We start from the raw sequence: 23,518 nt of genomic DNA, 5'->3' as shown, positions 1-23,518 counted from the left end.
TTAATCCTCCTCTCAACTGTATTCCATGCAGGGATAGAATCGGAGCTAAATTTAGGCCTCAGGCACCAACGAAACAGCATCACCAATCACTGAATCGTCAATGGCTCGGACGTGAGCTTCAATTCAAGGCCCGGCCATTCGAAAGATTCTCGACCACGACGACGAACCACGACGACAGGTCAGGCCTGGTCAATTCGATCTCACATTCTCCAAATAACATACCGAATACCTCAGAGTCTGCTTAGGCAGCGCCGCCCTCACAATGCCCGTTCCTTTTGAGGCTCTTCTTCCCTATGCCATCATGATTGGTGTATGTCGCCATCCGATTCCGCAGCTCTGCAATATGGAAGCTCATTAAGTTATAGATGTTCGGTATCTCTGGTACCGGTCTTGCCGTCATTAAGAACATCCAAAACGAGGGCAAGCGACCTCGTTACTCGGTGGATCAGTGGGATAGAGTAAATCATTCGCACCTATAGTCAACATATAATGCTAATCGTCTTTCAGCAAAGTACTATACGACCCGAAATGAGCGCTTCTTGAAGAATACTAACAAAAGAATTAGTGATGGAACGTGACCGTCGTCTCACGGGGACTCTACGAGGACAAACAGACAAGCCCGAGGCACCCCTAGGGTTCGAATTGAACAACCCCTGGAAGGTATGTGCTACTCTCGATACCATTATTCACAAATTGACACGAGATTTCAGCTGGAAACACGCTTTTCCTAAACAACAGGACAATGGCTTAGAGCGAGTGGTTATAGGATGGGAACCCAGATCGACAAATGTAATTATACAATTTGGGCCCGAGGCAATAAGGTTAAGGCCTATAGAATGGGCGACAGCTAGGTGAAAGAATTCAACAATTTCAAGCAGTTTCTCTTGTCTAAATCACGAAAACTTTGAGGTCCAATGGTTTGGTCTTGACAGCAGGGGTATCTCCATTATATCGCTATCTCTGCTCTATTCTTATTCAGGCCCTCCAGCAGTGTACAAGCCTGGCACATGGTCTGACTCGACATGTAGCCACACTTGACACATTTTCCTAGACTTTGCTTTGGCGCAGGCGGTGCTTCCTTCTGCTTTGGCTTCTTTGTCCTGACTGGTAGAGGTACGGCATCATCCTTGGGGGTTCCGTTGGCTGTGATCTCTGTCTCGAGAGCCGCAGACTCGTGCTGCTTTTTCAAGCTAGCCTCGACCTGGGCCATCTCGTTACCAGAAGTTCGCCCGTTGGCCGAACCACAGCCTCCAATCCCCTCACCGTCGTCGCAACCGCCACATGCTCCTTGGCCCTTGTCGGGTGTAAGACGAGCCATGTCCTCTCCGCTCCTGACAATGTCCAAGATGGCGCTTGGCCGCACCTTTTCAAGATTCTTGATAAGTCCTCGTGCTGTACCCCTGAAAGCCTCTGGACTGTATATACACTCTGTGCTAAAGTAGTCCAACTTCTTGTGGTGTGCATAAAGAACAATCTCCTTTTCATAGGCGTACTTGAGAGGCTTGCTTCTCATGACCTCACTGCTCGCGTTTCCGGTGACGATGCTAGTGCTTCGAGATAATCGGGGCATGTCTCCTCGTAAAAGGTTCATGAGAACGGTCTCGGCAACATCGTCGGCGTTGTGACCAGTAATGACATGTTGAATAGATAGTTTCTTGGCTCCTCTATCCAAAGCCTGTCGTCGGAAAACACCACAATACGTGCAGTTTCCCTTCTTTCCAATGGTTTCGACGACCTGGTCCATCGTCCATCCATACAGTTCATCGTAGCCGACAATCTCCAGGGGCATGTCGTACTGAACAGCATTTCGCTTAACTGTCTCTAGTGAATCGTCTCGATATCCCTTGATACCTTCGTCAACACTAAGCAATACCAGATCCAATCCGTAATCGTGGCGTTCGTTCAACGTTTTCATCACAGAGGCCAGGACTGTTGAATCCTTGCCACCTGAAGCACCAATAGCGACTCGTTCACCCCGGAAGAAGAGCTTTGACGACGTGATTGTATGGTGGACTTCATCTTCGAAAACTTGAATAAAACAGTCTCGACATAGCTTATGGTGGTTCTTGGGTCGCTTCACAACCGCCCTGTTATTTTTACACCGAAAGCATGGTGTAGGTGCCATTTTGTTGTAGGTTGATTTAGTCTCTCAGTTGGTTGGGTTGAGGAGTATCTGAATGCTTGTTGTCCAAGTGGAGAGGTTCAAATATACAGCTGTAAGTTGGGTTCGTATACCAATGTGCAATGTTTTGTGCAAAAGAAGTATTCGTATTACTTCAACATTACAGATTCTAGACTAGTCTTTACCTTTCCTTCTACTTGTTGCCTCCCAACCTAAGTTTGACTCGTGATAACTTTGCGCCGCTGAAGAGTCACAGTCACGTGCTGCTACGAAGAGGTACCTAGGTAAAAAAAGATCAGTTCCAGCCTCTGAGCCCAGATCAAGAAGTGGAGACTTTTTCCGCACAAGACCCACCAATTTTCAGTAACCCTAACTATTTTCCCTATTTTGCATCTTTTCTTCTTTGATTTTATTCCATCCACCATTCGTGTCCCGGACTTTGCTCTTCAACCCACGAGCAACTACTAACCCGAACGATTCAAGATGGTGAGTGAATAAAAAACCAACTCGACTCTAATGGCCACAGTTTTGTGAGTCAAATGTGCTTTATGCGCAATTGAAGCCGCAGCGTCGTTCACATTTTGTGGGCGACACATGCTGTTGGTATTCCGCCAGTATTCGATCACCGTAAAAAAGTGTCGAGCTGGTGAAGACTTGGCTGGAGATGCGGCGTGTGCAGAAATGCCATGGCCTATTCTCGTTAGAGTTCAGAGAAGACCTTTTGTTGGCTTGAATGCCTTGCTGATGTCTTCTTTTCTCAATGACAGCCTCCCAAGAACTCCGGCAAGAAGGTCGCTCCCGCCCCTTTCCCTCAGGGTAAGGCTGGCAAGAAGGCTGCCAAGGTTAGTAATTCCCATCATCTCTCCCGCCGGGAAACAATGATCGCTGACAGTTCTCTAGAACCCTCTCCTCGAGAAGCGACCCCGCAACTTCGGTATCGGCCAGGACATCCAGCCCAAGCGAAATGTCTCTCGCATGGTTAAGTGGCCCGAGTATGTCCGCCTCCAGCGCCAGAAGAAGATCCTTCAGATGCGCCTGAAGGTTCCCCCGGCTCTTGCTCAGTTCCAGCACGTCCTCGACCGCAACACTGCTGCCCAGGCTTTCAAGCTCCTCAACAAGTACCGACCTGAGACCAAGGCCGAGAAGAAGGAGCGTCTCCTCCAGGAGGCTACCGCCGTCAAGGAGGGTAAGAAGAAGGAGGATGTCTCCAAGAAGCCTTACACTGTCAAGTACGGTCTCAACCACGTTGTTGGCCTGATTGAGAACAAGAAGGCTTCTCTCGTCCTCATCCCCAACGACGTCGAGCCCATTGAGCTCGTTGTCTTCCTTCCTTCTCTCTGCAAGAAGATGGGTATCCCTTACGCCATTGTCAAGGGCAAGGCCCGTCTCGGAACTGTCGTCCACAAGAAGGTCAGCATTATCAAACTCCCAAATTCCGAGTTATATCTAACAAGTAACAGACCGCTGCTGTCCTCGCCATCACTGAGGTCCGCTCCGAGGACAAGACTGAGCTCTCCAAGCTCGTCTCCGCTGTCAAGGATGGTTACCTTGAGAAGCACGACCAGGCCCGCCGACACTGGGGTGGTGGTATCATGGGTGCCAAGGCTCAGATGAAGATCATCAAGAAGCAGAAGGCTCTCGAGGCTGCTACCAAGATCTAAGTCTAATTTGTTTATACCCCCTCAAATGCATTGCGAATATGGGATCAACGGTGTTGCACGGTTCACGGCATGGAAAATGAATGATTTTTCTCGGGTTACTTTTTTTTCCCATCCCCACTCGCAGTGACATGAGGGGCTGGTCACCCAACCCTCTTAAAAATAGATGATGAGCTTGCTTCTTGGACAAGTCTTGACCGTAAATGTGATTATAGTATGCTTCAAATCTTGCCATTATCCAAATCACCTTCTGTAGAGAGAGCATATGCCATTGGTCTTGACAATGTTGTGCCATTGCTTTCGTAAGCTGTTGAGCAAAACCCACGATTGACTATCTCGGGAACCACACACGTGAGATCCAAGGCGCTCATTCCCTCTCTTGTGATGCCAAAACCAAGCCTCCTGTTATATTGGGCTCTGGTTCATGTTATCCCCGTGCTTTGTATACGGTTGATATTTCCGTGTCGACCCAGCACCAGGGTATCAGAAAAGTTGGCCGCTGGGACATAAGAACGAAATTAGTATGTCACGTCATCACATAAGACTGAAACGTTAAATGACCCAGTACCTCAGGCTGACAGTATGGGGGAAATCTTCCAAGTAAAACCACAATCAAGCCAAACATATTTGAATATGTTCTACCTGGAACTATTCTCTAAATTTCATCGTACCGTCAAAAAAACTATTCCATTGTCATTCCTGCTTTAATTTCCCCTCCTCTCTCGCCCCACTTGGTGTAGACTTCGCTTTCATGTCTCAGTAACAAGGGCGTTGTGCAAACTCAACAAGCTGCTTTAACCGAGAACAAGCTTGAAAAGATCGTTGTAGACGAAGTATTGGCCAGATTGGTCGCGGTGAAGCTGGAAGGTCTGGGAGAAGTTCATGGGGTTCTGCTCCTCGTCGATCTGATCAAGATTGTTAGTCATTACACAAGCATATTGTGGGGGATGAGACATACGAGAAGAGCACCAGTAATAAGAATAATGATACCACCCTGCTCGTTGGAGGGCTGGGCATCGATGGTGGAGACCTGGTGCTTGACCTTCTGGAAGGGGAGGCCCTGTTGTATGATCGTTAGGACGCAAGCGAGGGCCGTAGGCGGAAAGAATACATACGACAAGCTTCTCAGCAATGGCCTCGGCGCCGAGGACGGAAGAAGACTCAAAGGTGAGCATAGAGTGAGGTCGCTATCAGGGAAAAGTCAGTAAGTCGTCTTGCATTGCTGCCCACCGCCTGACAACGAATCACTTACGTAGAGAGAAGTGAGGCCCTTGCGATCAGCGTCAAAGGTGTTGTAGTAGAACTCAACAAACTGCTCTATTTGCGGTGTTAGTGGTCTCTCCCATACCGCCGAAGATGAGCTTTCAATCAGCCCATATGGGGTCCAAACGTACTGGCGACATCCTCAAAGTCTAGAAGTGTGCGCGGTTAGTTTCCAATCGTCCTGATGGTTTTCTTGCTGCAGAAACTCACTTCCGGCCATCTTGAAATCTGGGGACCTGTTCGGGTCGATTAAATCGCTAATGCGTAGAGAAGAGGGAAGCGAGGATGGTTTTGCGACAAAGTCGTTTGTTTGGGTTGGGTTATCGCAAAGTCTGCCCGAGGGAAAGCAACCACGAAAGCAAGAGATGAGATCGATGGTGGGGTTGAGGGGGCACAGTGCAGATTAGGCACAACTTGATGATTCACAGGGCGGCTGCCACAGAAACCTACTGCGAGTTGGGCCCCAGGGCTGTGCTAGGACAGTGCGGCATCGCTAAGTGCATAAATGGTGGGATGGAGCTTGGATAGGGCGATATAATGTCTCCACCCTAGGCTGGCTGGGAAATAAAACTGCGGCTGCAACTCTGCTTGAAAAGTTTCTTTTATCTTCAACAACAATTCCAACATCGGCAATTGACTGCCCCAACGAAACTCTCAGGTCACGATGCTTCGAGACTCTGCAGGCTTACGCTCTGCGCCATCATAATATTCTCGTCACGGGTTAATTCTCACCCAGTAACAGTAAGGTACGTTACACGACACGACACGACTTGGTGTCTCGTCCAACCCTCGACGGACGCGTGCACCCGTTCATTTTTTCACTTTCCCCTTTGTATGATGACAAACTCTTCCATTAAGAACGGCCAACTGAATCTCTATGTTGATTTATCAATTATCAAGCTCAACAGTCTGACAAACTTCCTCCACATTCATTAAACATTTCAAGAAACTTGTCAGAAGCATTGGCTAACTCGACAATCAGTTTAGTAGATTTCTCTCTCGATTATTCGAGCTCCCCGGCTGTGATGATAGTTTCACTTCACACCGTTATTAGTTCCTCCATAATGCATATAATATACTTTTAATGAAACGCCGTTCAACCTTCTCCGTGATATGTTTTTGGTCTTCAATATTAGATGCAAGATTCTCATGTTATCTAAAAACCGCCAAAGCATAGTGTCAAGATGTTCTACAGCATCTCACATTTCACACCGTTCAATGAATATGCAGAACAATGTCCTATTCTTTCTCTCGTTATGCCATCATATATACAGTAGTTTCATTCAGAGCCATGAGCTAGTTCCTCTGGCTGGTACAAAGTACTTGCTTTAACCTTCCAGCCTCTAATAGTCTGCTCCCCTCCAAATAAACATTTCCTTGTTTCCTGCAGCCAGAAAAGCAGGGCCTTTCGTCAACGCGCCACTTGCTCGCAAAAGGCCAGAAGCACCCAAGGACTCCTTGATCATTGCCAATACACCTTATCATGTTTTTCGTGGACCGTTTGAAATCTGCCGCAAGTATTCATTCCGGTCATAATCGCAGCTTCTTCCCGAGTGATAATCCACCAGTCTATATTGAATCTGCTCGTACCACCCGCCCGCCTTGAGATCCTACAGCAGCTTCTTGTGGGAATAATGCTGGGCTCTATCGTCATCTTCCGAGTTCGTTTGCCATGCTTATTCTAGACAAGCAGAACGTCGTGTTAGTTGACTGCATACATCTATAGCTCTTCCTCATCGTCAATCTTGGGTTTTTGCACCTCAGCGTTGGAGGGTGTTCCAGATCCGGATCTCGCACGTGGCGCTGAATCCAACTCTGTCTTCAAGCCTGAGCTTGATCCAAAGTTGATACCTTCGGCCCCATAGTCAACGCTAGGCCTGTACTTCTTGAGTGGGCTCTGGAAAGTAGACTTGCTGGGGGTATCAAAAATCGCTGCATTTGACAAGTTATTGTTTGCAGGAGATCCTCCAGCATTGGGTGCCGATGGGTTGCCAGCGTTGGTAGTCTGTGATGCTGAAGACGCAGCTATGCTATCTGGGTCCGCGGAATGCGCCCTCTTAAGCTACATTCAGAATGTTAGATCAGGGGGGTCTTGAATAATAATCACGGCGGACTTACGTGAATACGGTCCACGCCATCAGCCAGCTCGCCCTGGAACTTAGCATCTTCTGGAGCGAGTTTGGTGTCCACGTCCTTATCGTAGGCTTCTTCCATCTTGCCCAGGTTCGCGTCGTCGTCGTCATCGTCATCGTCGCTGTCATCAGCGATATTACCGTTGCTCTTCTTTCGGGCCTTACGCCGTCTTGAGGCTTCACTAGCTTGGTCGCGGAAAGCAGAGAAGCCAACGGTACCACCAGCCTTGAGAGGTCCCAGGTTAGAAAAGTCCAGCTGACCTGATCTTCGCTTGACCGAGCTTGGTGTTGTCTGGGGATTCTTTGATGACTGAATCACGCCGAGCTTTTGTAGTTGTCCTATAATCACTTGTCATTATATGGAAGCCAAACTATGATATGACACTTACGCTCTCCACGGTAAAAGAAGGTAAAGACGGCGTAAGGTTTGTCTGGGCCGTCAATACCTGTGACCGTTTGGGTGCTAATCGTTTTGGGGTCAAGGGTTTTGGGCTTGGCAAAACTTGTGGTGTGTTCGACATCAGCATCGATGCCGTTGCCTTCTTTAGACCCCATATCGTCTTCGTCGCCATCGTGGGCATCAAATTGAGGTGAGTACTCGCCCTTCTTGATTTCGCCTGAGGCGAGGACGCGGAACATAGCCACTTTGATTTGACCAGTCGCCTCAGGTGGCTCGTCGTCGTCGTCGGACCAAGAATCGGAATCATCTAGAACAGCTTCGATAGGGGACTTGTCATCAGCGCCGTAGCGTAGTGTGCTCCTTCGACTGGAAGATCCTCCTTCTATGTCGGCGCTGGCGTTCCCCTCAAGAGCCCCTTGTCGTCGCCGGCGCTTCTCAAACTTCTGGCGACGCTTCTCTAGCTTCTCGGCAGCATCGTGACCTTGTAGATCCAAGCCGTTGAGCCATCGCTCCAGGCCGACTTCGCGGAATAAGAACTCACGTTCAGCCAGACCGCCGCCTTCAGAGTCTGGGACCTGAACCCAACGGCTGTTGACCCAAGTCTCCTCGCCAGGTCGTAGCAGAGTAGCAACTTCTTCCTTGGCTCGGCCATCAAAGTAGATATAGGCAGCAATGGTCTCGTTCTCGGAATTGGTCATGGGAATGTAAGGGTTGACCACACCAGTTGACTTGCCCCGTTCGCCAGTGTTAAGTCCACCAACGAACTGAGGCTTCGGGTAAGGGTTCTCATCACTGGGCTTGGGGGTTGAGTATGGGATAGGCAGGCCTGGAGTAAGGAGCGTAATGGAGATGGCGAATTTAGCAGGCTCGGGTTTGTTTGACTCTGCGAGCTGAGGTTGGGGTACAGGAATGTAGGTGCTGATCCGCGAGAGACGAGATTGTTTCTGCATGCCATGCTCTGGCAGCGGGGCAGAATTCGCATGGATGCTGACCGCAATGCCCTTGAAGCAGGGCATCGTGGCGGTACGTGCTGAGAACGAACTGGTTTGTATAATCGAGGTGAGGGGAGACAGAGATGATGATAACGGCGAGAGAGATCTAAAGGTCTGGTCGTAGAGTCTGTTCTCGTTTAGGCTCGCTGAACGTTGGGCTGGTCAGGGCTAGGCTGGCGCGAGATGCAAGCAGCAAAAGCAGTCGGACAGTCGCTTGCCGGTGCTTAACTCAGCGCATGCGGTCAGGTCGGTGTGCTCAGCTCAGGGCTTGTCGTAAATGTTCAGACGTGGTTCGGGAGACGTCGAGAGGAACAAGCGGGTGGGCGGTGGAGGTAGTCGCTGGCTGTAGTTGGTCCCGCAATAGAGTCCAAGTGAATCGAACTAGTAATGGCGGTCGGTACGTAGCGGTAGCGGCACGGTACCTGCTGCTGTCGTGGTAGCAGTGAGGTGGCCGGGTGTGGTAGACTGAGGTGGGTTGGTGGTGGAGACAATGAGCAATTCAGAGGTTCAAGGTCATATCTCTTATATGACTACTGATATAAGGAGGGAGAACAAGAGTCGGTATGTTTGATGAAGCAAGTAACTAACTAAGGGATGCACTGCAAAAACTCGACTGACAAGCCGAGACGAACCAAGCGGGTGCTGTTTGTTGTCCACGGGTAGAAAGTGGAGGGGCTAAGTTACCCATGTGAAGAGAAAAGAAGAGATAGGGATCTAGATCAGCCAGCCTGAGCATGGGTGTTCCTTACAATATGGAGGGGTTGGACGTGGGTGCCCGCTATAAAATTCGTTGGTGAATGCGGGCAAGGGGCCCGAGGAAGACCAAGACGCCTACCTAACCTAGAAGCCCAGGTACAATATGAAACATGAGAATAGGTGCGTTGGTCAATATGAATTGGTATGTCGAGCATGTGCTAGATGAGTATCTGTTAGCAGCTTTCTCTGCTGATATGTTCTTTGGCTATGTATCTAGACTAAACAACAGCAATTGCTTGTCATTGTCATTGCTGCCAGTGATACATACAGCGTGAGTTGATTTTATCACACATTCAAATGCGGACCCAACAGCTTAACCTCACGCTCAAGCGAACAGATAGATGACCTCCATACCATCTTTTACAAAGGTTTTTGATATGGACAAAAAACAACTCACACGATGTCATGGGTTGGATTCTCGTAACCAAGCTTTACTCTGCACCTTTTATGAGCTCGTCATAGAATTGCACCTCAAGTTGGCATACACCTTAAATCGGTATGGCCCAATCAAGGTACTTCGACACGGCCGAATAAACGCCAAACATGATATAATTCCGACTTCTCATTACTCTATCATTCATATTAAAAATATGGGTATCGGCTTCTACCACTTCGCGTACCATTGCCCCTGATTAACACACATCACACCCCAGTTTCTCATAGTCTATTGCGTGATGTCCGCCGTCGAATACTTGAAGTACCTTCCTCGCTATAACTCGTGCCAATACCCGAATCCTTGTGTTCCACATCCTCCTCGTCCTTGTCGTCAAAGCTCCCATCGTCTTCATCGTCAGCATCAGCTCCTGCTCGAGGAATTTCGGACAGGGGCTGCTCGGAGTCCAATTCTGGTTTGATGTCCGGCTCGTACTTGAGAGGCTGTTGCTTGCCATACGTGGGAAAGGTCTCTTCGTGGTCCGTGAGCTCGTCTTCATCCCTCAAACCCTTGAGTCTCCTGCGTTTGACATCGTCTTCTGCAGGTGGTGACCCCGAGGCAACGCTCCATATCCCCCAAGCCACGCCCATAAAGATCACTTCGAAGGCCCAAAAAACAACAGTAAGGGCCAGGAATGTTGAAATGCGATAGTGCACCATCATCCAGCGAAGCCCACGAAGTTGAGCCGTAAGCTGTAGGTAGGCATGGTACACCTGGATTGTTTGGCCTGCCTCCACCTCAATGTATGCCGACTTGGGTAACAATGAGTCTTTTGAGAAAGAGACTCGCTCGGCCAATGGGATGATTACAGAGTTCGTGCTCGATCCCGGGGTAAACAGGTGGTAAATCAGAAACAGGACACGGGATGCTACAGACACGAGCGGATCCACGTAAGGAAACAGAGCAGGCCTGCGGGAACTGAACAAAACATTGGCTTGATCAAACCCTTGGTGTGACGACGCATGTTGTTCAGCCTGAGTGTGAAGCCCAACGTCAGCTTTGGCGCCGAGCATGTGCAGGCTGATCATAAAGTTACCGCGCTCCACGTTTGGGGCCGAGCGCGGCATGGATAGCAATAGCGACACGTCGTACTCTTGCTGCGTTTTCATGGGCGGCGTTTGGAGTGATGTGATTCCATATGGATTAATCCCAGAGCTATGAGAAATCCAGCCATGTCAGTGATCCAGTTAGGTCAGTCGCAGCATCAAAATTACGCACCCATATTGGAGATGTACTGGCAAAGTGACAACCTCATGAGGCAGGAAATTCTGAAAAAAGAGTACAGAAGCAATTGCAGCAGTGCAAAATAGAGTTGCGGCTGTTGAGACGAGGAGGACGGTGTTAACGACAGCTCGTTGAACAGGCTTAGATGTGACGACACGGGCAGTCTCTTGAAGGGTTTCCTTTGCAGACACGATCAGTCATACATAATTCAATCAATATCGTGAGCATAACTCACCATGTCGAGCTAATTAGCTCATCAACTGGGATGAGATGAGTTATGGTTTGTGGGAAGGAAACGAGAGTGGCACACGACGACAAGGGAGGAAAGGTCCAAGGGAGTCATTGAGTGAGAGGCATGTGAAGGCGACAGGCAATAGCACCTACGGAGCTGGCCAGACAGGGATGGATGGACAAGGGAGCTAAGCTCTCGCAGCTCCAACGTCATAGGTACTCACAGTACTGCACGTTTCACTTGCACTCTGAACAGATAAGTTGTGTAACTTCATTACTAAGTCATTGTCGCAATATTTGCTGCAGCAAATCAACCGTGTAAAATTTAACATTAGGAAATAGGAGGGTGTTCTCTAATCATGCTAGCAAAAAACAACAAAAACAACAAAAGCATTCGTTTCAATCTTTCCTGAACAATCGTAGCTTGTACATGTACAACAATCCCCCAATCCGAGCCCAAGCTCTAAATCAAATACATGCTGCGTCGAAAAGCAGCAAACCGAAAGGTATATCAATCAAGTCGTCAATCAATTCCACCAATGCCTCAACCGCAATATAAGAAACATCATCATCTGGGAAACGTTGCGTAAATAATCCGCTCAGTCGCTCATATCATGGTAAAGTTAGCACGCCGCAAGATAGTTACTTGGGACCAGCCCGACGCTTCCATCTCCGCCATGGACTTCCGCCTCCCACCATCCGTCGTCTTGGTGACGCAGGACAGCAAGATAATCACCCTTGGCGAAGCTCAGCTCCTCGGGAATGGCGGCTTGGTACATATACAGAGCGCGTGCTGCAATAATTGCGTTAGTATCAAGCATCAATAATTTGTGACTAAGGATAGACTTACCATAATGAAGAATAGCTCTGCCGTCAGGAGTATATAGTCGTGAAGGATCAGCAACGCTCTGACTGCGTTGACGGGTGCTACCGTCGTCGTAGTAGCTATTAGCCCTGGAAGCAGGGCGGCTGCCTCCACTTCTCACGGAACCATAAGGATCTGAAACCGGTGCCAGCTGAATTGCCATATCACTGCCTGCATAACCGCTCCCAGGTCGGCTCTGCTGGCCGTAGGGTGAAGGGGAGGGACCGCGACTGGCAGGGGATTGAGGATAGTAACCTTGAGCAGAGCCGTGCTTCTGTGCTGAGCTCATAACGGAGGGAGAGCGTTGGCTGGCTGCATAAGGGTTTGGGGATACCGATCTATAACTCATATTGTCGTTGATTGGTGGTTGGGGGGACACACTCCTGGCTGGAGCTGGCGAAGCGGCCCTAGGCATATCAGTGCCTCTAGTGCCTGGCCGTGAGCCTGGTGATGTGCCGTAAACACCGGATCCTCCGCGCGACATGTCACTTCCCCTGGTGCCAGGTCGTGAAAGGGGGCTGGCATTGAAGCCTCGTGTGTCCGGACGAGACATGTCAGTTGCCCTCGTTCCCGATCGTGCAGGCGATGTGCCATAACCGGCGGGGTCCCCTCGACCCATTTCGGTACCTCGGGTGCCTGGTCGAGACATGGATGCTGAACTATAACTTCCAGACTCACCTCTACCGTGTGTAGCGGTTCTAGCGGCAGTGCGTGAAGCAGTTGGTGGGACACTTTGGCTCAAAGATGGCTCTGCTCGCTTGGTTTCGGTAGCGCGAGTGTTGGATCTTGAAGAGGTACTGTTGAATGCCCCCGGCGTGCTACCTCCATTCTCAAACATGCTACGTGTTTGCGACGTGGCCTTCTTCGTGGCCTCCTTCATCGCTCTTGAAGTGACAGCAGGTGGTGGAACGCCTAGTCGTGATGTCGGGGTTTGGTACGATGGCGGAGGCGTTCCTCTCTTTGCCGCTGCGATATCGGGGTTCGAAGGAGTCGGTGCTGGCCGAGTGGAAGAAGCTTGTCGTGAGGCTGCTTCCGACCCAGATGCTGGAGTTGCAATGCCAGAATAATGGTCAGCTGAGACCCTCATCGAGGAATTCTTGCCCAAGGTAACGCCCTTAAGCTCTGCAAGAGCAAGTGCGATGGGATCCATCTCCTCTGCGGGTTCTTGAGTTGCGGCAACGCCAGGCTTGTTTTTCGTGTCAGGGGTTGATACAGGGAACACATTCTGCCCAACACCAAGAGCCAAACTGGCATTGGCATCAATTGGCTCTGGGCTCTGAGTGCGTTCTTGAGTCACCACATTATTTGTTGAGCTTTGAGTTTGTGGTTGGGGTCTGCGAACCGGGCTGCTCGGGCTTTGAGTGTTTGAGGCGTGCCAAGTGTTCCTGTTTTGCTGTTGGAGTTCCTTCTGGCTCTTGCGCCTAAAAGGACTGTGGTTCTTTAGGAAACCACCGCTCTTCTTCTTAGCGACCAGTTTGACAGGACTGGGAGTAGGGGCGGCGGCGGTGGGCGTTGGTGCCAGGGCAGGGGCAGCAGCGATAGGAGCAGGAGCGGGCTTGGAAGCGGGAGTCAGAGCAGCTGGCGTCGACGCTAGTGTGCGTTTTTGCACGGGAGCTGGTGTAGGCGCCACCACTGGTGCTGGCGCTCGTGATTGTACAGGAGACGGTGCTGGCGCTGCAGCTGGTGCTGGCGCTCGAGTTTGTACAGGAGCTGGCGCGGGGGCGGGAGCAGGATCCTGCTTAACCGGCGAGGTCTTGCCACTAGGGGGCTCGACGCTAGAGAACGAGTTCGGGTTCGAATAATCACTATGCGAGTCCCTGCTGGAAGGTCGAGCTGATGTTACCTGCGAATCGTGATCTGAGATTGGGCTTGGGCCAGTCCTGCAGAGCATAGTCATGCCCTCCATGGGATAGGGATCGTGGGGAACCGCCGAGACCGCACCGTGCTGGTTAGCATCATATGCAGTGTAGGTAGCAGGTTGCTGACGGCGGGAGGGGTCCTCAATAGGTCGTCGTAGCTCCAAAGAGGTTCTCGCATCTGGTGCCTGTCTCGTATCAACACTGGGTCGAGATTGCATTGAAGGTCGCACTTCTCCAGAATAGCGCATTTCCAAAGAAGGCCTAGGTTCGTGCTGCCGCATGTTTGCGTTTCGCATATCTGCTGGCCTCATCTCCAAGGGCCTCATTTGCTGTTGCATACGATGATCCATATTGTGAGGAGCCTGCTGGGAAGGGTGCTGGCGCTGCGAGGAGTATTGCTGTTGAGATTGATGCTGCAATTGAGCAGGATGCTGAGAAGGACGCTGTGGCTGAGAAGAACGCTGCGATTGGGAAGGATATTGGAGTTGAGAAGGATGCTGTAGTTGAGAAGGGTGTTGCAGTTGAGAGGGATGTTGCATCTGTGAAGGATGCTGTAGTTGGGACGGGCGCTGCATTTGGGAGGGCCGCTGAAGTTGAGAGTGGTGTTGCAGTTGAGAGGGATGTTGCATCTGAGATTGGTGATGTTGACGCTGCTGAGGAGCCGCCTGGATCTGTTGGGGCTGTGTCTTCTGAGGACCGATTTGGAGTATATCGTCAGGAGGTAGCGTGGCCGACTTCTGTACTGGAGCATTAGGCTCACGCTTGGCTGGAGCGTTATCTTTGTGTGCCAGTTCCTTGGCCAACGCAGAGTTTGGATCATGATGCGACTCAAAGGTTGATGGCTGAGGAGAGGACGATCGGAAAGCAGGGTTGATCATGCGAGGGAACTGTGCTACTGAGTAGTTGTCGTCCTCTGATGTCTCAGACTGGTTGTCGGTCACATCCCCACGGCAAAAGTTGATGTACTTGGGTGCATCTGGGATCTCTTGTCCGGTCCCCTTCTCAGTGATGAAGGTGATGATATCCTTCTCCACATCCATAACTTCTAAGGACAGTCGAATCTTTTCACACGACGAATCATCACTAACACATACCGTTGAGGCAATGTTGGCAAATGTCCACAGGCTGCTCTTGGTGAAATCCAGGCGCTCTTCTTCCAGGTCTTGGAATTTGTCAGCAGCTGATTTCCATTCTCTGTTCCATCGGGCTGTTGTATCTTCGAGTGCTTTGACGGCGTTTTCATATTCGGTGCTGGATGCCGCAAGAGCGATCTGTGTCTTTTCTAGTTTGGCTTTGTTACGGCGTTCTTCTTGGCCCATGACCATGTGACCTTGAGCAAGGTAACCTTTGATCTTTAAACACTCTTGCTCGTACTTGTCTCGTGTCTATGTCGATGTCAGCTCAGGTTGGTCAGAATAAGCAGGATCAAAAAGCTGACCTTGTTGACTACTTGTGTTTGTTGCATCTTAACCTTGAGGATTTTTTCGACAGTGTTTTGTATAATTTTCCGGCGTTCCTTCATTCCACCAGCGAAAGCGGCTAATGGTTCTTCGAGTTCAGACTTCATCTCGGCGCCGATAAGCTGATGTTGTTTGGCCATCTGTTCCACTTCGCCCCGGACGGTGTCCAACGATGTCTTCAGTGTGCCAGATTCTTGAGAACCTAGCGACTTGCGACTAAGGTTTAGTAGTTTTCGGGAGTATTCCTCCTCAATCGACGCTCGAGCTATGTCGTGTTAGCTTTGTTGCTTCGAGGGGATGTTATGGATGTTGGCATACCGCCATAGAATGCTCTCAATTCATCGCATGTCGTCTTGGCCGCAGTCATGCGACTAAGCAAAGGCGTAACTCCGGCATCTTCTTTACCCCAAAAGTTGTTTGCAACTAAAAGTCCCATATATCAGTCAGAGGCAAAAGGTATTCAATTGAGTTCTGCTTACAAGACAGCGCAACAGTTGGGGTCTCAACCGTTGAACCAGGCATGATGCCTAAATGGAAGTCAATCAACTAAAAAAACGTTGATTGGCAATGGTAATGGTGTTTCTTAACAAATGGACAATGATAAGAAATGGACCAGCCTCAGTTGCGCTGTACTCCACACTAATGATGGAGGAAGCGAGACACGAGATGAGTAGCTGATTCAATGGTGTTAAAGAAAGCGGTGATGGACCTAGCTAGATTGTTTTGGTGGCATGTTGCCGTTGGCAGGGCGACAGCAGAAGCATAGACCATCTCAACTGTCAATCAAACCTGGCTACCTGGCACTTCGACATCATTTCTCCAAGGCACGTGATGCGGGTGTAGTGGAGCTCCTTGACGGATCGGGATTTGCCGTTCTCCGGTACCTTGTCATTTTCAGTTACTGTACCTTGTCCTCCAAACCCAACATCGACCACCACTCTGAGTACGGACTGTCTTGACGATATCGATACTTGCATTACCACGCGCCATACATACTCTACATCGTTGGATCATCTTGACGTCGATTCGTTGCAGGCCTCCCCCCGAGATATATAGTTTGCTGCGTTCGGCCATCTCTTTCCGACGACCACTGAGTTCGACACGTACCTCGATCTCCACCTTCAAGTCGAGTCCAACTCACGGGTCTCTTCCTATCGAAACCGGTCGTACGATCGCACAATATCTGGCTCTGCTGTCACGCTCCTCAGTCGCTGCTTGAATTGGCCGCTCCCCCATGTAGGAATCTTATATATCGACCCAGCCTCCTACACACTTCCCCGCTCGCAAGCATCGTGAGCCTTCCGGCCTGCCACCACACCGAGAGCAGGCGCTCCATTATCTCATTCCCCTCCGCCGCGAATATACCTCCATGGTCCCACCACCTCGAGCGGGATCATTTTCGCCCAATCCTGCGCAGACACTACAGACGGGTGCGAGCCATTCACCTCACCCATCGCAAGCTGCCATTCTCAGTGCTGGCGCAAGCCCCAGCGCCAGCAGTCCAACGGGCACCAACTCCTTAACCAAAATTGTCGTGGCCCAGGTCTATCTTCTGCTTAGCACTATCAAGGAGGACAAGGACCGCGCAAAGTGGGAAATACAGGTTGATCAATTGAAGAAGGTTTGCCACCTTTGTTCCCGTGAAGCTCCATGTTGACTAACGACACATTTGCATTATAGCTCATCGATGAAAACGGTATGGAAGTCTTTTCAAAGTATTTCACCCGGCTCGTGGCCGGCAATGCGCCGCAAATATTCCCTGGCCTGAACAGGCCTGTGTCGAACCCAGGCAATTACCATATCCTTGTGGGCGAGATGCGAAAGATTTCACACGATGTCGACCAAGCAAGTAAAATCGCCGAGTCGATTGAAAGTGGCACCGAAGACATCTTTCGTGATTTTGATCTCTCAACCTTTATGGAGCATTTCAAGCTCGACGCCTTGGAAAAGACATTGTTAGCTTTGGCTTTCAAGCTTGGCTCACGGGCAGATCTAAAGACTAAAGGTAAGCGCACGCACATACCACAAGGTTCCCCATCCATTGTGCTTATCCAATTGCAGCCGATGCCATATTATCTACCAACTTTCCCTCTTTCCTCGACATTATATCCCGACCTACTATTGACGCACACGCCGACCTTTCACCCCCTTTTATCACCATGATCGTCGACCGATTCCTTCAATATTACCCTCCTAGCTTTAATGCGTCTGCTCGACGTGATTTGGAGACTTCTGTCACGAAGCGATGGCTCGGTCAAACTCCGGAGCAAACGCCGCCGTCTGAGATTCTTGCTGCCCTGGATCTGAGCAGGGTACTTGCCGACCGGCCCTCCAATGGGCTGGTCAAGTACATTCAAAAGATAGGCAGCGAACTTACTAGGGATGAAGAAACATGTGTTTCGTACTTACAGAACCGGCCCAGTAGTCTACAGCTAGGTCCCGAACAGATCTCGGCCGCCATGACCTTCACAGCCATCAGTCAAACTTCTCAACAAGATCCGAGCATCTTGGTTGCCGCCTTGAGACGAGTTCTTCCGAAGACATTCGATTGGATGGAGGTGATCGTCTTGTTTGACCAACCTTCGGCCCGTGTTTCTTCTCAGCAATTCCTGCGTCTTTACCAAGCCTTTTTGCCCATCGCCCAGGACTCCAAGTCTGGTTTCGATATCCAGAGATTGTGGGGCGGTGTCTGGAGAAACCCAGAGGCTCAGCTCTCTTTCGTCAGTGCCTATGCCTCCTTGGTTCCGGAACAGCTGGATGCGACAACAATCCCCGGGCTTCAGCGTAGTATCACCATCGACGATTACGCGAATTCTCCTCCTAACGTACAAGAGCGAGCGGCTGTTGCTGTCAAGCATCCACTCGTTTCTGTTGCCGCGCTTTCCTCCATATTCAACGTTGCGCTGAGTTCTGTCATGGCTTCCACTAGTATTGAGGCTAAGAGGCTTTTCCAAGAAGTGGTTGTTCCAAATCTGGACATTTTCCTGGTCTCTGCCTTCGAGGTTCCTCGGCAACACTGGGCTCCGATGGCTATGGAAACCCTCGGCTCTCTGTTTGAGAACTTCCTTTATAAACGTTCGCCCGAATACGACTTTGTTCTCGATAGTCTCTGGAGAAAGGATAAGGATTGGGTCATCCAGCGCCTGATTGATGCCCACGCGATCAAGCCAGTGGATCTCCCGCTTGTTTTCGAGCACGCAGTGAAGCATAACTGGCTTGACTCGTTAGTATACCTGCCCAACGGTTTTGGTATTGATTTGGCTGCTCTGGCGCACGCTGAAGGATATCTGGATCTATCGAAGTGGGCACGCAACAATGCTGAACGAAGCACTGAAATTGCCCGCACTCTTGTGCAATTCCTAATGATCAAAGCGAATCTGGAAAGTCAATATCAACGAGGGGGTGCTGATGGACAACCTGCTATTAAGAATTCCACAACCCTCCAAGTCCGCACCGTATCGGCGTTGCTCCGAATCCTCGAAGACTTCTTACCAAGCCCTCCCGTTCCCGAGCTGATTGTCGTTCAGAGGCATTGTATCATTGCCTACCCCCGTTTGATTAACTATGGTGAAGGCTACGATGACCTCATTGACGCCAACGGCAGGGATGGAAACGCCCTATCGCCGATTGCCAACGGGAAGATGGAAGAGCACTACAAGAAAATGTATAGTGAAGAAGTCCAAGTCCGGAATATCGTCGAGGTTCTCAGCCAGTACAAGCATTCCAGGGACCCTCTCGATCAAGATGTGTTTGCTTGCATGATCCACGGGCTCTTCGATGAGTATAGTCATTATGGGGATTATCCATTGGAGGCCCTCGCTACTACCGCGGTCCTCTTTGGCGGCATTATCTCCCATAAGCTTGTCTCTAATCTACCTCTTCAGATTGGATTGGGCATGATTCTGGAAGCCGTCCGAGATCACTCCCAGGAAGATCCTATGTACAAGTTCGGTCTTCAGGCACTGATGCAGCTATTCGTTCGATTCCGAGAGTGGCCTAGCTTTTGTAGACAACTTGTTCAAATTCCAGGACTCCACAACACAGAGGCTTTCCGAAAAGCAGAAGAGGTTGTTCGCGAACACGACGAGGAGCTTTCTCGTGGACGTAACGGCGCTGGAACACCTCATGGGTTGGGATACCAGGGCGAAACATTCCCGAATGGAAACGTCGAAGAGCTTGCGAGTGCCGACCGTCAAGCACCCGCATTTGCTTCTCTTAATGTTGACCCACCACCTCCCGACGTTGAATTCGAGGATCCGGATGAAGGCGCTCAGGACAAGGTACAATTTGTTCTTAACAACATTACTGAGGGGACAATCCGGGAAATGTGCCAGGAACTCCGGGAGACTATGGAACGTCGGCACCAGCAGTGGTTCGCCAGTCATCTGGTCGAGGAACGCGCCAAAATGCAGCCAAATTATCACCACGTGTACCTCGAACTGGTCAGGTTGCTTGAGGACAGGGCTCTTTGGAGCGAGGTTCTGCGAGAGACTTATGTCAGCGTATGTCGCATGTTGAACTCCGATGCCACGATGCAAAACTCGACCGAGAGGACTCATCTCAAAAACCTCGGAGGCTGGTTAGGTCTCTTGACACTGGCGCGAGATCGCCCTATCAAGCACAAGAACATCGCATTCAAGCAGCTTTTGATCGAGGCACACGACACTAAACGGCTCATCGTTGTCATACCTTTCGTGTGTAAAGTACTGACACAAGGCGCTACATCAGCAGTTTTCAGGCCTCCGAATCCCTGGCTTATGGACATCATCCATTTGCTGATCGAACTGTATCACAATGCTGAATTGAAACTCAACCTGAAATTCGAAATTGAGGTTTTGTGTAAGGGCTTAAACTTGGATCATAAGAGTATTGAGCCCTCTGGCGAGATTCTGAATCGACCCGTCGTTGTTGAAGAGCCAGCGGACGTCTTGCCTACAGAGCAACTTGATGCCTTTGAGAACCTGTCGCTGAATGGCATCGGTTCCACTGTTGGTGCTGGGCTCTCCCCTCAAACCCTTGCACCAACCATCCCAGACCTCGGTCCATTAATTAATATCCCCCCCACTAATGAGATGGTTGTTAGCACCACTCGGCTTCACGAGATTGTCCGTACAGCGCTCAGTCGTGCATTGCAGGACATCATTCAGCCTGTCGTTGATCGATCAGTCACCATTGCCGCAATTTCAACTCAGCAGATGATTCATAAGGACTTTGCCATTGAGCCTGATGAGAACCGAGTACGAACCTCGGCTGTAAGCATGGTGAAGGCCACGGCTGGTAGCCTTGCTCTCGTCACGTCCAAGGAGCCTCTTCGTGCCAACTTCACTAATTACATGCGAAACCTCTCGAACGACCTTCCTCAGGGACTTCCCGAGGGCACAATCATCATGTGTGTTAACTCCAACTTGGACCTGGCTTGTAACATTATCGAGAAACAGGCTGAAGAGAGAGCTGTTCCTGAAATTGAGGAGATGATCGAATCCGAACTTGAGGCTCGTCGAAGACACCGCATTCAGAGGCCTAATGATCCTTATTTCGACTCGAGCCTCAGCCGTTGGGCCATGGCTATTCCCCATCCCTACAAACTTTCACCGAACATTAACGGCTTGAACCATGAACAAATGGCCATATATGAAGACTTCGCTCGGCAACCACGCAGTGCCACTCTCCCCACACCCTCCCACGGCCAGTCAGCCTCTGATGCTACCAGGTCAATGGCAAACGAGGTGTTGCAGGAGCCATTCACCACTGTCCCCAGCATCCCAACTCCTGCAGAGACTCCCTCGATTCAGCAGCAGCAGCACTTGGGCGCTCAAATGCAACCCTATGCGCCTGTTCATAGTGGCGCTAACAATATGTCCAATGGAAGGTCGCCTGGGTTCCAGATGAATGTTCAGAGCTTGGCCGAGCGAGTGAACAAATTGCTTCAAGAACTTGTCAGGGTCGCTAGCGAGTCACCCGAGGAGCATTTCCAGGGCTTGCCACGACCTCATTCTCTCCTGGATGTCGTCGATGCGCTAGTACAGCACATCATCAAGACATCACAGAACTCGGAGGAATTCGCTATCTACGCTGCGGAACAGATCACTGGACTCATCTTCTCGCAGGTAGATGACAATTTGACCCTTGAGAGTTTAGTCCATGTGTTGGAAACATTGAGAAAAATCTCCGGTCCTGCTCTCAACAGCCGTATCCGAACTCTCTTCAGCCAGCAGGCCGGTTCTACGTTCCTGAACTTGCCATTGCTTGCAGCGTTGGTCCGAACCGATCTATTGGAGTGGAGAAGCATCGATCTGGCCATGTCCAAAGCACTTCAGGCTCGCAAGGAGGGCTCTCTCGACTTCTTGGAGCACATGCTTGATCTCACTCTTCTCGATGCTCGCCCAATCGCTCTGTACGCTGACTTTGCCTCTACCTTAGAGGCAGCTTGGGTTTGGATTTTGGAGGATCCTGAGTCCCCTGCTGGTCAACGGATCAAGTCGAAGCTGATCAACACAGGCCTCACGCGTCCGACACCAGTCGATAACCAAGTTCTCTTCAAACACGAGCAGATAGAGTATGTCTTTGACGAGTGGATTCGACTCTGCCACAACCATAATGCATCCGACAAGATCATTACGGCATTCGTGCAGCAACTTCAAAGCAGCCAGGTTCTACAAACCCGTGATGACTTTTTTGTCTTTATCCGTGTCGCACTTGATCTCTCTGCCGACCGGTTTGAATACATCGTCCGCACTGGATCTCTTGGGGATGCCTACGTGATGGTAGACGCACTTTCCAAGCTCATTGGAACTTTTATTGGTATGGGTTTCGAGCCAACAACCACCCGCCCAATATTCATCGACTCAGTTCTGTCGCTCATTGAGCTTGTCCTTACCAACCACCATGTCAAGCGCGGAGAGGAGTTGAACCAAAGAGTTTTCTTCCGCCTCCTGTCTATGCTTTTCCACGAGATCCATACCATCTCTGAAGCCTTGCCCGAAGATGAACGCCGCGAGGTTCTGATCAGGATGGCAGTTCGACTCAATAAGATCGGCCCTGCTTTTGCTCCTGGTTTCATTTACGGATGGCTCTCTCTCGTCCAGCACCGCGCTTTTATGCCTTCCATTTTGCAGCTGCCCGATGGTGCTGGCTGGGCACCTTTCGCCACACTTGTGTGCCAGTTGCTCAACACCCTGGGCGACCAACTCAAGGTATTCGAGGTTTCAAATATTGCAAAGGACATTTACCGGGCTACATTCAAACTGCTTATAATTCTGCACCATGACTTCCCCGAGTTTGTTGCGGCGAATCACATCAGGCTTTGTGCTAGCATCCCGCCTCATTGTACCCAGCTCATCAACGCTGTCTTGGCTGCTACTCCTCACCAGGTCCCAAGGTTCAACGATTCCAATGCCAAAGACCAATCCGACGAGACACATGTTCACCCTAACCTCATCCATGAAGCTACTTCCGTGCTTCAGGGTCAAGGACTCCTGAACGCCATCGACCAAGCGCTTCAGAGTGGCCCGACAGAAGACATTGTTGCTAATATCACACATGCCATGGCACAGGACACTCGCAAAACGACAACCTACGGTCACGTCCCTGTCGATGCCAACATGGCGGTCATTGATGCTGTTAATATCTACACTGGACAGCGTGCCGCAGAAAGGGCAGCACAAACGGGCACTGCAGTATCTGTCACTGGTGATGAACACGAAGTGACTCTCCTTTCCATGATCCTCCACGAGCTCTCTGCCGAGGTTAGATATTATCTCCTCGTCAGTGTGGTCAACCAACTTCGATTCCCCAATGCGCACACCACCTTCTTCCGACAGGCGCTTCTGTACTTTTTTGGCAAAGACCTTGATGATCCTGAAGAGAACGAGATTCGTCAGGAGATCACCCGAGTGCTGCTTGAGCGACTGGTTAGTTTCTGGCCTCAGCCATGGGGTCTCCTCTATACTGTCGTGGAACTCATGAAGAACGAAAAGTACATGTTCTTCGATCTCCCCTTTATTAAGGCAACCCCCGACGTAAGTCTAAGCCGCGTGCTCCCATCTTTTCTTGAGGCTAATACGTATCATCAGGTTGCCGAGAAGTTCTCACGAGTACTTACACAAGCTTAAGCTGGAGGCCAC

At 50.3% G+C, this 23,518-nt stretch overlaps 8 protein-coding genes across 8 annotated transcripts; 3 read left to right on the top strand and 5 right to left on the bottom strand.

Moving 5' to 3' along the window:
• Positions 1–262: 262 nt before the first annotated feature.
• On the top strand, positions 263–731 carry FPOAC1_004588 (uncharacterized protein; the record flags this gene model as incomplete). The annotated part of the gene is made up of 4 exons (XM_044849130.1): positions 263–310; positions 366–432; positions 566–660; positions 711–731. The coding sequence occupies 4 exons, from the start codon at positions 263–265 to the stop codon at positions 729–731; spliced, it is 231 nt and encodes a 76-aa protein (XP_044707840.1).
• A 215-nt stretch (positions 732–946) lies between these two features.
• Positions 947–2,125, bottom strand: NCS6 (nucleotidyltransferase; the record flags this gene model as incomplete). Its single annotated transcript, XM_044849129.1, has 1 exon — positions 947–2,125. One exon carries the CDS (start codon positions 2,123–2,125, stop codon positions 947–949), a length of 1,179 nt encoding a protein of 392 aa, XP_044707839.1.
• Positions 2,126–2,605: 480 nt separating this feature from the next.
• RPL8 (60S ribosomal protein L8) lies at positions 2,606–3,783 on the top strand (the record flags this gene model as incomplete). The annotated part of the gene is made up of 4 exons (XM_044849128.1): positions 2,606–2,608; positions 2,890–2,964; positions 3,023–3,532; positions 3,583–3,783. The coding sequence occupies 4 exons, from the start codon at positions 2,606–2,608 to the stop codon at positions 3,781–3,783; spliced, it is 789 nt and encodes a 262-aa protein (XP_044707838.1).
• Positions 3,784–4,574: 791 nt separating this feature from the next.
• Positions 4,575–5,263, bottom strand: NTF2 (Nuclear transport factor 2; the record flags this gene model as incomplete). Its single annotated transcript, XM_044849127.1, has 6 exons — positions 4,575–4,685; positions 4,739–4,840; positions 4,896–4,967; positions 5,033–5,097; positions 5,175–5,192; positions 5,254–5,263. 6 exons carry the CDS (start codon positions 5,261–5,263, stop codon positions 4,575–4,577), a joined length of 378 nt encoding a protein of 125 aa, XP_044707837.1.
• Positions 5,264–6,763: 1,500 nt separating this feature from the next.
• FPOAC1_004584 (uncharacterized protein) lies at positions 6,764–8,591 on the bottom strand (the record flags this gene model as incomplete). The annotated part of the gene is made up of 3 exons (XM_044849126.1): positions 6,764–7,105; positions 7,162–7,514; positions 7,565–8,591. The coding sequence occupies 3 exons, from the start codon at positions 8,589–8,591 to the stop codon at positions 6,764–6,766; spliced, it is 1,722 nt and encodes a 573-aa protein (XP_044707836.1).
• Positions 8,592–9,980: 1,389 nt separating this feature from the next.
• Positions 9,981–11,218, bottom strand: FPOAC1_004583 (uncharacterized protein; the record flags this gene model as incomplete). The annotated part of the gene is made up of 3 exons (XM_044849125.1): positions 9,981–10,911; positions 10,975–11,159; positions 11,216–11,218. The coding sequence occupies 3 exons, from the start codon at positions 11,216–11,218 to the stop codon at positions 9,981–9,983; spliced, it is 1,119 nt and encodes a 372-aa protein (XP_044707835.1).
• Positions 11,219–11,834: 616 nt separating this feature from the next.
• On the bottom strand, positions 11,835–15,917 carry FPOAC1_004582 (uncharacterized protein; the record flags this gene model as incomplete). Its single annotated transcript, XM_044849124.1, has 5 exons — positions 11,835–12,004; positions 12,062–15,320; positions 15,374–15,660; positions 15,714–15,818; positions 15,875–15,917. 5 exons carry the CDS (start codon positions 15,915–15,917, stop codon positions 11,835–11,837), a joined length of 3,864 nt encoding a protein of 1,287 aa, XP_044707834.1.
• An 847-nt stretch (positions 15,918–16,764) lies between these two features.
• FPOAC1_004581 (uncharacterized protein) lies at positions 16,765–23,506 on the top strand (the record flags this gene model as incomplete). Its single annotated transcript, XM_044849123.1, has 4 exons — positions 16,765–17,016; positions 17,076–17,400; positions 17,457–23,413; positions 23,468–23,506. The coding sequence occupies 4 exons, from the start codon at positions 16,765–16,767 to the stop codon at positions 23,504–23,506; spliced, it is 6,573 nt and encodes a 2,190-aa protein (XP_044707833.1).
• Between the last annotated feature and the right edge of the window lie 12 nt (positions 23,507–23,518).

The sequence above is a fragment of the Fusarium poae genome, chromosome 2 (genome assembly GCF_019609905.1).
Source record: "Fusarium poae strain DAOMC 252244 chromosome 2, whole genome shotgun sequence".
In the NCBI taxonomy this organism is placed as follows: Eukaryota; Fungi; Ascomycota; class Sordariomycetes; order Hypocreales; family Nectriaceae; genus Fusarium; species Fusarium poae.
The sequence above is the reverse complement of the archived record's forward strand: the minus strand, read 5'-3'. Positions and strand labels throughout refer to the sequence as shown.